General features: G+C 41.7%; 1 protein-coding gene across 1 annotated transcript in view; it reads left to right on the top strand.

Annotated features, from left to right (window-relative positions):
- The window catches only part of SHPRH (SNF2 histone linker PHD RING helicase), a 207,931-nt gene extending 195,645 nt beyond the window's left edge, over positions 1-12,286 (top strand). Inside the window, 1 exon segment of the mRNA XM_068231979.1 lies at positions 11,343-12,286. Within this exon segment, the coding sequence (XP_068088080.1) occupies positions 11,343-11,436 (94 nt within the window). The 3' untranslated portion in view covers positions 11,437-12,286.
- The last annotated feature ends 230 nt before the right edge of the window (positions 12,287-12,516 follow it).

Below are 12,516 nucleotides of genomic sequence, written 5' to 3'. Positions count from 1 at the left end.
TTTCGCGGTAAATTGCAAAGCCCCCTTACAAGCTAGAATCACCAAATTAGTAGAGTATGTTAAGGAGAACAGTGGGTATAAGGGGAAAAATAATTTTTCAAAAAGACCTTATAGTTTTGGAGAAAATCAATTTTAAAGTTATGATAGGAAAAAAGTATACATTTATGTTATTGTTTTTTGTTATACGCCTCAATATACATAGTGATTTGAAGAAAAAAGAATTATTTTATCAAGTGCACGTGTCAGTATCATTTATTGCAGAGGGGAGTAGCAGCTCGGTCATAGTGACCATCACACCCATAAGTGAGGAGAAGCAGGCAATGTACATATCCCATAAAAGGACAAGGAGGGGGGGGGGTCAGCGGCTTGGTCTGTGTGACCATCACCCCAATAAGTCAGGAGAAGCTGGCAGTGTACAAATAATTAAAAAAAAAAACATCGGAACATCGGTTTGGACACGGCGACCATGCTTAAAGGACAACTGTAGTGGGGGAAAGGGAGGCTGCCAACTGTATTTCTTTTAAAACAAAACCAGTTGCTTGGCAGCCTCCATATACTTCTCACTACAGTTCTCTTTAAAAAAAGACTTTTGTTTTTGAATACAACTACAATCTAGCCTGCTGTAGCTTGTATTTGTGGGGATTTTCAAACCACAAACACACAATATACTTCAAATAAATGAGCAGTAGCTAGCTAAGCTCTCTACTCCTATCACATCCACTAACTCTTCCCAACAGAGGCTGGTGTGTCAGAGAGCTATTCTTATACTCAGGGGGCTGTCTGTTGTCTAATTAGTTGTAGTTATATGGTTCCTGGGTCAATTGTGCTGCTAAGAATCATGGGAGGCCTAATATCGGGAGAGAAGACATTACTACTTCCTATCAATTTCGATTTTCAGGCTAAGCACATGTCAAATATAACAGTTATTTTCGAAATTTCACACGACCCATTTAAATTTCGGTACTGGTCGAAAATTTGGCAAATTCGAAAACGGGATTTTCGATTAAAAAATGACTTGGTCGAAAATTCGCTAGCAACACTGGTTATGAGTCATGAGAGTTGATGCATGAAGCTGCGGCTAATATGGCTGTGCTCTGTCAGTGCAAACAATAATATGCTACCACCAGCAGGTTAGCACGAGGTATGCTATTAGCACGACCCTTGGTACTCGAGTACTGCGAGCATTGCTACGGTAACATGCGTTAGTTACGCTTTTAAGCACTTCACCACTGAGGGGTTTTACCCCCTGACCACCAGAGCAATTTTCACCTTTCAGCGCTCCTTCCATTCATTCGTCTATAACTTTATTATTACTTATCCCAATGAAATGAACTATATCTTGTTTTTTTCGCCACCAATTAGGCTTTCTTTAGGTGGGACATTATGCCAAGAATTATTTTATTCTAAATGTGTTTAATGGGGAAATAGGAAAAAATGAGGGGAAAAAATTATTATTTTTCAGTTTTCGGCCATTATTGTTTTTAAATAAAGCATGCTACTGTAATTAAAACCCATGAAATGTATTAACCCATTTGTCCCGGTTATAAAACCATTTAAATTATGTCCCTATCACAATGTTTGGCGACAATATTTTATTTGGAAATAAAGGTGCATTTTTTTCAGTTTTGCGTCCATCCCTAATTACAAGCCCGCAGTTTATAAAGTAACAGTGTTATACCCTCTTGACATAAATATTTAAAAAGTTCAGTCCCTAAGGTAACTATTTATGTTTTTTTTTTATTGTATTTTTTTTTTTTTAAAGGGACTCCGAGCACAAAAAAAAAAAGAAAGTTGTACTCACCATGGGCTTTCTCCAGCCCAGTGCTGGTCGGGAGGTCCCACGCCGGCGTCCTGGCTCCTCTCCTTCTCCCCGCTCCGGAATGGCTGGCAGGCCGCAGCCCGGGCGACACTCTCCCGAGTGTCGGGCTTCTTCTTCCGCATATGACGCGGATTACGTCACACGCCGGCCGCCTCGCGTCATCATGGCGGCCGGCGTGAAAGTACTGCGCATGCGCGCTTTGTTCGCGCATGCGCAGTACTTTCACGCCGGCCGCCATGATGACGCGAGGCGGCCGGCGTGTGACGTAATCCGCGTCATATGCGGAAGAAGAAGCCCGACACTCGGGAGAGTGTCGCCCGGGCTGCGGCCTGCCAGCCATTCCGGAGCGGGGAGAAGGAGAGGAGCCAGGACGCCGGCGTGGGACCTCCCGACCAGCACTGGGCTGGAGAAAGCCCATGGTGAGTACAACTTTCTTTTTTTTTTTGTGCTCGGAGTCCCTTTAATTACAAAAAAAAAATAAAAATTGGGGAGTGTGGGAGGTAATGAGTTAATTTATTGTGTAAATGTAATGTTTGTATATGTAAAATGCTTTTAGGGTGTAGTTTACTATTTGGCCACAAGATGGCCACAGAGTGTTTGTTTACATGCGACCTGTAAGCGTCCGGAAGGACGCTTACAGGAAGCAGTAGGAGGCTGGGAGACTCACAATGATCTCGCTGTTTCTGAAAGAAGCAGCAGATCATTGCAGGGGCTAGATCAACGAACGGGAATGGATTTTCCCGTTCATTGATCTCCGGGCGAGCGGGCGGCGGCGTGCACGAGCGGCGGGTGCGCACGCACGAGTGGCGGGAGCGCAGACAGCGGCGGTAGCGCGGAAGGTACGGAGAAATCCGTACGCGTGGGGGTAAAGTGGTTAATGTAGCTACGCTTGCGTTACTCAAGTACCGGGTATCGCGCTAACAGCGTAACTTGTGGTAACCTGCTGCCAGTTGTAACGGTGATATTGCTGTGTGCTGTCCATGCACAGCAGTATTACTGCAGCTTCGTGCTTCAACCCCCATGCCATCAGCTGAGAGCAGTCACTCTACCCTATGCTATGCCATGTAACTAAAATAGAAGTACAGTAGTTCAGACACTCTTGGAATGAGCAGACATTTGGTGGTCTCTGAGGAGGAGATGAATTGGCACAGCAGGTATTTTGTCCAAATAATGGTGCGGATTAACAATACAATCTTAGCAAACAATTGACCTGACAACTTGATAATTGTGATTGAAAGCAATGATCGATCAAGCCTAAAAATGAGATTAAAAAAAAAAAAAACAATCTGATAATTATAGATAGCATCAGTCCAAGAAACAAATGAATCATCCGACTGATAAAATGAATTGTTTGTGGTCGCTTGGTTTCATCAACACTAGCCGATCTGATTGGTTGGAAGGTCGATCATTTGCTAAGTTGTATCATTAACGAGTACCTTAGAATAAGGCAAATCCTATGAGCAACTTCAATTAAAAGAAATCATAAGCAATTAACTGGGTGACCTGTACCAATGAATTGAATGTACAGATTGTTATCATGCAGGGAGGCAGGGTACACACTTGGAGAGATCGCACCTGGTTTTCACGCATGCAGATGTTAATCAGTAGGCTGGTTCATAACCTAGGAGGGTTCACACTTACTGTACGTTCTTAGAAAATGACAGCTGTTTTGTGCTAATGATTTCTTGTCTTTAAAGGGATACTGTAGGGGGGTCGGGGGAAAATGCGCTGAACTTACCCGGGGCTTCTAATGGTCCCCCGCAGACATCCTGTGCCCGCGCAGCCGCTCACCGATGCTCCGGCCCCGCCTCCGGTTCACTTCTGGAATTTCTGACTTTAAAGTCAGAAAACCACTGCGCCTGCGTTGCCGTGTCCTTGATCCCGCTGATGTCATCAAGAGCGCACAGCGCAGGCCCAGTATGGTCTGTGTCTGCGCAGTACACTCCTGGTGACATCAGCGGGAGCGAGGACACGGCAACGCAGGTGCAGTGGTTTTCTGACTTTAAAGTCAGAAATTCCAGAAGTGAACCGGAGGCGGGGCCGGAGCATTGGGGAGTGGCTCCGCCAACACAGGATGTCTGCGGGGGACCATTAGAAGCCCAGGGTAAGTTTAGCTCATTTTCCCCCGACCCCCCTACAGTATCCCTTTAATGCATGATGATTTCTTGTCTTTAATGCATGATTTCCGCACTTGTCTATGGGATTTGCATCGGTATGCGATACTGTACTGTGTGCTGTGTATGCTTTGATGAATAAAAAAATGTCCTAAAACTCTGTTTTTAGCCTAGGAGGCAGAAGTTAAAAATTGCATGTCAAAGCTTTTTCAAGCTTTTCCATTCACCTTGCCACTGTTAATTACTCTGTGATTTGCTAGCACCAGCTTCTGCCTCCTGGAAAAAGCTAATTGGCGTCTTAGAAGATTTTTTTTGTCCCGTAACCGCTGGCTTCCAGTAAAGTGGATAATTGCTATTCCATCTAGCTAAGAGATTCCTGGAACTGCAGATTTTGCAATGGGGAGTACATGTTTAATTACAATTGGCAAAGAAGGTGGGTCTGTGCCCGTGGGTTTCCTCTGGGTCCTCCGGTGTCCTCCCACATCCCAAAAATATACACATAAGTGAATTGGCATCCCCTTAATTGATCCAAGACTACAATGGACTATGATAGGAATTAGACAGTTGCCCCCTCTGAAGGACACTTAGTGACAGGACTATCTGTAAATGCACTACGGAAGATGCCAGTACAGTATAAATATTTAATAATAATTATGTGGGAAGAATGGATTTGCACTTATAGTTTTGCTCTCATCTTGAACTATGTGGTTATCAGATGTTGTTGCATAGTAAATAGAATCTAAATAGAGGTGGACATAGGCCCGAGCAGCTGCACAGGGGCCCCATGCCCTCTAGGGCATATGCAGCTACACCACAGTTAGAGAATGATTATTCTGTTGTATTTCTCTCTGAAACTCAGGCTGTACAGTGATATATGCTTGTGGCCCAGTCATACACAAGTATGAAATGTGTGCTACATTACACAGTGCCTACAGAATGTGGCCTAGATTCATGTACTTTTATGTTATCAACATTACTTGGATCCAGCCATCTAAAACGATTATGGCCACTCACATGGGGCCTCTTTATTTACTCTGAACAGGGGCTCACTGTTGGCTTTATCCACCACTGAATCACAAAGATACACTATTACCATATTTATTCTCATTACACATTCAGCAGAAAGTATTTATATATATTTTAAGTTCCCATAGAAGCAACACTATGATTTGACTACCAAAAGATCTTATTCTGTCTCTTAACCACTTCCCAACCACAGTTTTTTCCCCTTAAAAACCAGAGCGATTTTCACATCATGCTCCCCCCATACAATCGTTAATAACATTATTGTTACTTATCACATCAAATTGATCTATATCTTGTTTTATTCACCACAGATTAGGCTTTCTTTATGTGGCAGTTTTTGCTAAGTATTTTATTTTATATGCATTTTTAAGAGAATAGAAAAAAAAACATAATTTCTCAGTTTTCAGCCATTTTCAGTTTAAAATTAAATGTACTTCGATACTTAAAACCCACACATTTTATCGGCCCATTTGTCCTGGTCATTACAACGTTTAAATTGTGCCCCTAGTACAATGTATGGCGATAATATTTTATCTGGAAATAAAGGTGTATTTTTTACGTTTTGTGATTTATTTATTTTTTTAATACTATAACAATGATTATGAATCTTGCAAAATTAACAATAATATACCGTCATCACATATATATTAAAATATCCATAAGGTAACTATTTGTTGTTGTTTTTTAAATTGTGTCATTTTTTATTTTATTTTATACAGTGTTTTATTTTGGTAACATTTAAGGGGTTAAAATGAATAAAAATGTGTGTCTATTAATGTGTTATGTAAATGTAATGTTGGGTTAGGCTGCATTTTCATTTGTGGCCACAAGATGGCACTACACTTCAGCTTCTGCGACACTGTCAGATTGAGTGTGAGTGTGAGAGTGTGAGAATTTCAGGCTGTGTCTCACTGCAGCAGCTTGTCATCAATTACAGGTACTGTAATCAGGTTTGAGAACAAGCTGTTTTCATCCCCTGATCACAGAAAAGCAAGATTGTGGTGGATTGATGAGTCTGCAAGGCTGTGATCGGGAGATAAAGAGATAAACAAACAGGTACGTGTATCTACGTCCCTGGCTGTTAAGTGAAGTTTACAGGGACATAGATACACGTACCAGCAGTACAGAAATGGTTAATAATTATAATTGTGCTATACAGCTGTAGAGAGCCAGTGCTACATCAGTGCAAGCCTGGGGTTGTGGGCTGATTAAAGAGACCCTGTAACAAAAATGTCATCCTTTTTCTACTATCCTACAAGTTCCTAAACCTATTCTAATGTGCTCTGGCTTACTGCAGCACTTTCTACTATCACCGTCTCTGTAATAAATCAACTTATCTTTCCCCTGTCGGATTTGTCGCCCTGTGTCTGGAAGGCTGCCAACTCTTCAGTGTTGTTGATCTGTTATGCACGCCCCCCCCCCTCCAGGCCCCCTCTATGCACACTCCCGTGTGTGTTATTTAGATTAGGCAGCCTCTCTGCTCTCGTCAGTGAGAGAAGAGAGCTTTACAAGCTGGATAAATCGTCCTCTGTTAGGCTGTGAAAGTAGCTGGGCTGTCACATGCTACAGACACCACAGAGCTGTCTGCAGGAAGAAACAGTCAGCCTGTCACTCTTCAGTGGATGAGAGCTGCAGGGGGGAAGAAGGTAAACACACTAATGATCTCTTGAGATTCAAAAGGAAGGCTGTATACAGCCTGCTTGTGTATGGATGTATTTTCTATGTGTGGACATACTGTACATCAACCTACCGGTTTTGGCGGCCATTTTGTTTGTTTATAAACAAACTTTTTAAAACTGTTTTTGACTACTTTTAATGCGACGGGGAGCGGCGAAATTGTGACAGAGGGGAATAGGAGATGTCCCCTAATGCACTGGTATGTTTACTTTTGTGCGATTTTAACAATACAGATTCTCTTTAAATACCTCACTGTCTGTCTTGCTTGTCATCTCTTTTATTTTATTGAGTGAAAATTGCTATATTGTCATTGTCTGAGGTAGAATCGGTGCAGCACAAAAAAATCGTACACATTAAGCTACCCTGCAATGCATTTTTAAAATTGCTGTGCAACTTGTTTCATAACTCACTCCTCATCTCAGACTGTGCAGAAAGAAATATGGCACCTTGTATCACTTCTTATTTTTCATCATGAGTTTTGTTATAAACACATTGCAGCACCTAACGCCCATACAGAGAAAACTTCTGATTGGCAAGTTTTTTCTTGATTTTTGAAAATAGATACTATTTATCTGTTGGACAGAGTTTCACCTTCTCAAGCTGAGTGTACTGACTGCTTAAAGAGGAACTGTAAGGTTGTTCACTGCTCACCACCAGTGTATAGAGAACATCCACTTTGTAGGGAAAAAACTGGCTTATATTTTCATTTGAATCCAAATTATTTAGTTTTTCCCCTTTAAAGGCTGAAGCCACGCCCACCTGGAGCCTTCATCCGCGGCTGTATATTAATTAGCCCCTAGCCGAATTGCCTCATGGGTAGTGACGTGTGTAAAATGTCACAAGTAGCTCTGTGGGAGGAAAAAAAAAAGCAGGGGATTTCAATGGCTGGAAACTTTCAATTGTTTCTTAATTGCTGTGTCTCTGCAGCCAGGTTGTGCTGTGTTATGTGTCTGGACCTGTGTCGTGTGACAGTCGGCTGAACACTTTATGCTCGGATCTGTATACAGCTGTGCTTGCAACTCATTACCATGTCAGAAGCACTCGTAGTGAGCTACAAGCACAGCCCTATACAGATCCGAGCATAATCAGTGTTCAGCTGTTTATCACACAACACAAGTCCTGGCAGATAACAGCAAGGCCTCACTGTGAGGAATGTAGCAATAAAGAATCAAGTGAAAGTTTCCTGGCTGCAGGGGGAGGGAGGGGAGGGGAGGAGAGCAAGTGAATACCATAAGGATCTTTTAGACTACATCTCCCTGCATGCTTTGCTGGGACACAAGATTCAGGAGACTCGCAAGTAAATGTACTGTGCTGGTGTCTGCAGAACAGCCATTTACATTGTTGAATATGTCTAAAGGTGACTATACATTAGAAGATTATGGGCATATTCGACCAAGAGACACATTTATCTCTAATCAAATCTGATTAGAGACAAATTTGTCTCTAATCGAATCTGCCCATACACTACAGGCTGATTCCCGTCCGATTTCAGCACAAAATTGTCAGGGAATCGGCTGAGCCGGCGCGTTCGCCCCGCGGCTGCTACCGCAATGTATAAATGTATGCAATGTGTATGCATTTATACATTACCTGTCCGGTGTCGGCCTCCACGCGGTGACCGTCCATCTCGGCGGGTAACAGCCACATACACGCCGGCAGCTCATAGCGTCTGACGTCAGACGCTATGCGCCGCCAGCGTGTATGCGGAACACGGCGAGATGGAAGGAAACCGCGTGGAGGCCGACACCGGACAGGTAATGCATAAATGCACTAATGCACTACACTACATACATTTATACATTGCTGCGGCAGCGGTGAGGGTTTCGTCGTCTCGTCGCTCGGTCGCAATTTGGCCGTGGTACCGCTGCACACCCTACCCACTAACTTCGTCCCGAAATTTTCCAGCTTGCGCGATCGACCGTGCAGCCAATTTCTGTACCGAAATTGGTTGCTTTGTCAGTCGGGCATGCACTTGGCAGCACCAATTTTCATCCAATTCGATTATAATAATCAAATTGGATAGTCGATTGGTTGGTTGGTCGGCAAATGTATGGGCCCCTTAAAGCAAAGTTCTGAGAGGCACTGACAATTAGCAGACATCTGGCTATGGAGAGGGGGCTCCCTCACACTGAGGGTCAGCTGCATGACATAAGGCTCATACATGTTTTAAATAATTGTATTATTATTTCCCTAAACACTCAGCTAATGTTAATTCATGGGCCAAATTCCACTGGAGCAATTGCGATTACCAAAATCGCAAACGCAGGACATGCAGCATATTTTCGCTTTTAGCGTTGGCGGCTAGCGTTTCTGCAATGTAAAGTATATAATCGCTGGCGTAATCGCTCATCAAAACCTGCACAGAGCGATTTTGCTAGCATTTTGAAGTTACTGCACACTGTAAACAAATTAAAATTAATTGAAAGGACCAATCAGAATTAAAATCGCTACACAATCGCTGGCAAAAACCTTACACTTTTTAAAATCGCTACCAAAAATGCTCATGAAATCGCTTACAAAACGCTCATACAAATCACTAGCGATTGCGATTTGTAGTGGGTTCCAGGCCTCAAACATTGCTGTTCACTACTCAGCATCTACACCTCATTCCCTGTCTGCTTCTTTTTACACATGTGCATATTACAGTTCCTGGGCTCCTGCAAATTATGTCAGTTGGGAGAGGAGGGTCTAACAACCTTCATTGTGGGCGTGGTTTCAGCTGCTAGAGTGAAGAAAAAAAAACTTGCTAATCCTGCCAGGAGTAAACAGGAATCCTCCCACACTGCATATGGCATTTTTACAGCACCTCCCTGACAGGGTTTAGGAGATTTATTAGTCGCTTCTTCTTATTTACACCTATATTCTTATATACACCTATATCATTCTAATATAATGCTTTTTTTTTGTAACACTGTTTTTTTTTTTATTCAATATCAAAGATGAAATCAGTTACAAACAGTAACATGGAGTATATAACAGTAGTTGGGGATCTTATGTTACATAGGGCAAACAATTTTTGGCCAAAAAAAGGAAAGAGTATTTTGATGACAAAATCTCCAGCCTAAAAGTTTAGACTCAAACAATTTTTGCTATATGAAGAGAGGGTTATAAGTCCATTCAGAAAAAGCCAACAGTCGAACGAATTCAGACCCTAAATCCCATTGGTAGTAAATAAAAAAACAGTAACATTTGACCTAAACATAATAAAATGTTAATTGTATAGTAAAAGGAAAGGGTGAGAATATTTTAAAGACCTGAAATGAGGTCTATTAGTATGTCTCATTATTGAGGAAGAGTATAGGAAAGAGAATAGAGGAGATGGAGTTAGAAAATTGGGATGTGGGGGGTCACAATGCTCAGAATCCTAGCATAGAAAGTAGAGAGAATGTATTATTTAAAGAGTAGAAAGGGCAAGGAGCCTTACACATTTGTGCATAAGCCCATACATTTGTTTTAATATAGTCAAGGTGTCTCGACAATTCTAGAATACCTAGGATACTTTATGTTCGGAGAAGATAAGAAATTGGGAGGATCAGGGAGGCTTATAATCTGAGATACATTGAGACCAAGGATCCCAGGTTTTTTGAAATGTATGTTCTGTATTTCTCAAGGAAGCTGTCATTTGCTCCATGGATTTAGTCCAATTTATTTTATTGATTATCTCAGAAGTAGTAGGGGGAGCTATCATTTTCCATGATGAGGCTATAGATAGCCTGGAAGCTGTCAGGATATGGGTAATTGAGCGCATTTTGGGAGAATTGATCCCCTTAACTGGTTGGCCTAGCAACATAATCAATGGGTCTAGAGGAATCGAGACACCTGTCATCGATGAGATCATTGTCTGAACTTCTGTCCACATAGGTAGTAAAAGAGGGCAATACCAGAATAAATGTTCCAGAGATCCTTTGTGGCCACAGCCTCTCCAGCAGGTGTCTGGAGCGTTAGGGTAGATTTTGGAGAGTACCTCTGGTGTTAAATACGATCGAATTATTATTTTATAAATATTTTCCTTAATTTGGGTGCACCTAATACAATGCTTTTTAACAAATATTTTATCCTCCTTACAGTTCCTCTTTAACAGTTACAGTACAGCTCTGGGCAGGAATGGGCGATTCATATGCCCTTTTCCGCTACACAAAAATGAATGTCATAATTACCTATGGAGATTCGCAGACACAGCTGTGCAATCTGTGTTTCTGCTGCAAGGTGAAAAAATATTGTCTTTTTTGCTTTTATTTACACACAGCGTGCTATTCCCTACTGCCAACAGTAAGCAGGCTGTTAGCCAAGTGTGCCGATACTGCAAAGAACAATGCAACAGGCTCAGGTGTGACCCTGCCTTAATCAAGGCCTCATTTGCAGTAACCCCTATGTTCTAGATTTATCTTTTGACTCCTCTTTTAAAGAGCAAGTGATTTTAAATAGTAAATGCTGAATAGCTATTAAATATAAAAGAGAAAGATGGCAAATATCAAAGGCAGGTCTCATACAACTGATGAGAGTATATAAGCATTAAAAACATATTTCATTTGAACCAAGCATGAATTCTAATTCTCAATAGAATGCATCATTGGATTGAAAGGGAAATATTTCAAAAGCCATGCTACACTTGATATGTAAAAAGGACAACAGTATGCTATTTTAATTAGTCTAGCCAACAGTGTTTCCTTATTCAAATAACCCCATTGTTTTGTTTTTGGTTTCAGTCACACAAGTACATCAATGAAACAGTCTGAAGCTGCTGTCCTGACTGTAGCAGATCTCGCAGACTTATTTACAGAAGAACGAGAACTTGAATAACCTTTTATTTATGGACTCATGGGTATGCCCTCAAAGGCACATTCCCAGGACACTCTAGCTTTGGTATAACCACTTCCACTTTCTCTAGTATGCACCACCAATATACAGCAGAAGGTTGTATTTTATTCTCTTCAGATTTTTGTTGTTTGTAATGGTAAAATATTGTAAAAAAAAAAAAAAAAAAATCTTTTAGCAATATTTTTTCTCTGGATCTCTTTGGAAAGTTATTCTGTCAAGTTTAACACCTTTTTATGTAGTACTTGCACTCCACAGGCTGTATGTTCTTTTACAACATATGGTATTATATGAAATACTGGCAAGATGAGGTGGAATGATGATAACGTCTAGTAATTTGGGCTTTCCTATTAAACATGCAGTATGCAACTCTTCCAATGTCTGCTAAAATCCCATACCTTATTTTAACCCCCAATGTCTTCACCTAGCTGTTAATTTAAATGTTGTGTGTTATTGTCATCACAGTTACCCTGTCAACTATGTTTGTAGTAAAATTACATTTACTCTGAAACAATTAGAGAGGATGCAGGAATAGCAACCTGACATTGATGTTACTATAAGGTGTCCGCTGTTGATGAATCCTTAAAGGGGAACTGAAGAGAGAGGTATATGGAGGCTGTCATGTTTATTTCCTTTTAATCAATACCAGTTGCCTGGCAGCCCTGCTGGTCTATTTCTCTGCAGTAGTATCTGATTAAAACCAGAAACAAGCATGCAGATAGTCTTGTCAGATCAGACTTATAAGTCTGAACCACTGAAACACCTGATCTGCTGCATGCTTGTTCAGGGGCTATGGCTAATAGTATTAGAGGCAGAGGATCAGCAGGGCTGCCAGGCAACTGGTATTGTCTAAAAGGAAATAAACATGACAGCCTCCATATACCTCTCTCTTCAGTTCCCCTTTAACCACTTGAGGACCCACCCTTTACCCCCCCTTAAGGACCAGCGCTGTTTGTTTGGATCTGTGCTGGGTGGGCTCTGCAGCCCCCAGCACAGATCCGCGGCCACACAGAGCGATCAGATCGCCCCCCTTTTTTTCCCCCTATGGGGATGATGTGCAGGGGG

The sequence above is a fragment of the Hyperolius riggenbachi genome, chromosome 4 (genome assembly GCF_040937935.1).
Source record: "Hyperolius riggenbachi isolate aHypRig1 chromosome 4, aHypRig1.pri, whole genome shotgun sequence".
Classification (NCBI taxonomy): Eukaryota; Metazoa; Chordata; class Amphibia; order Anura; family Hyperoliidae; genus Hyperolius; species Hyperolius riggenbachi.
This window is presented reverse-complemented; position numbering and strand designations above follow the sequence as displayed.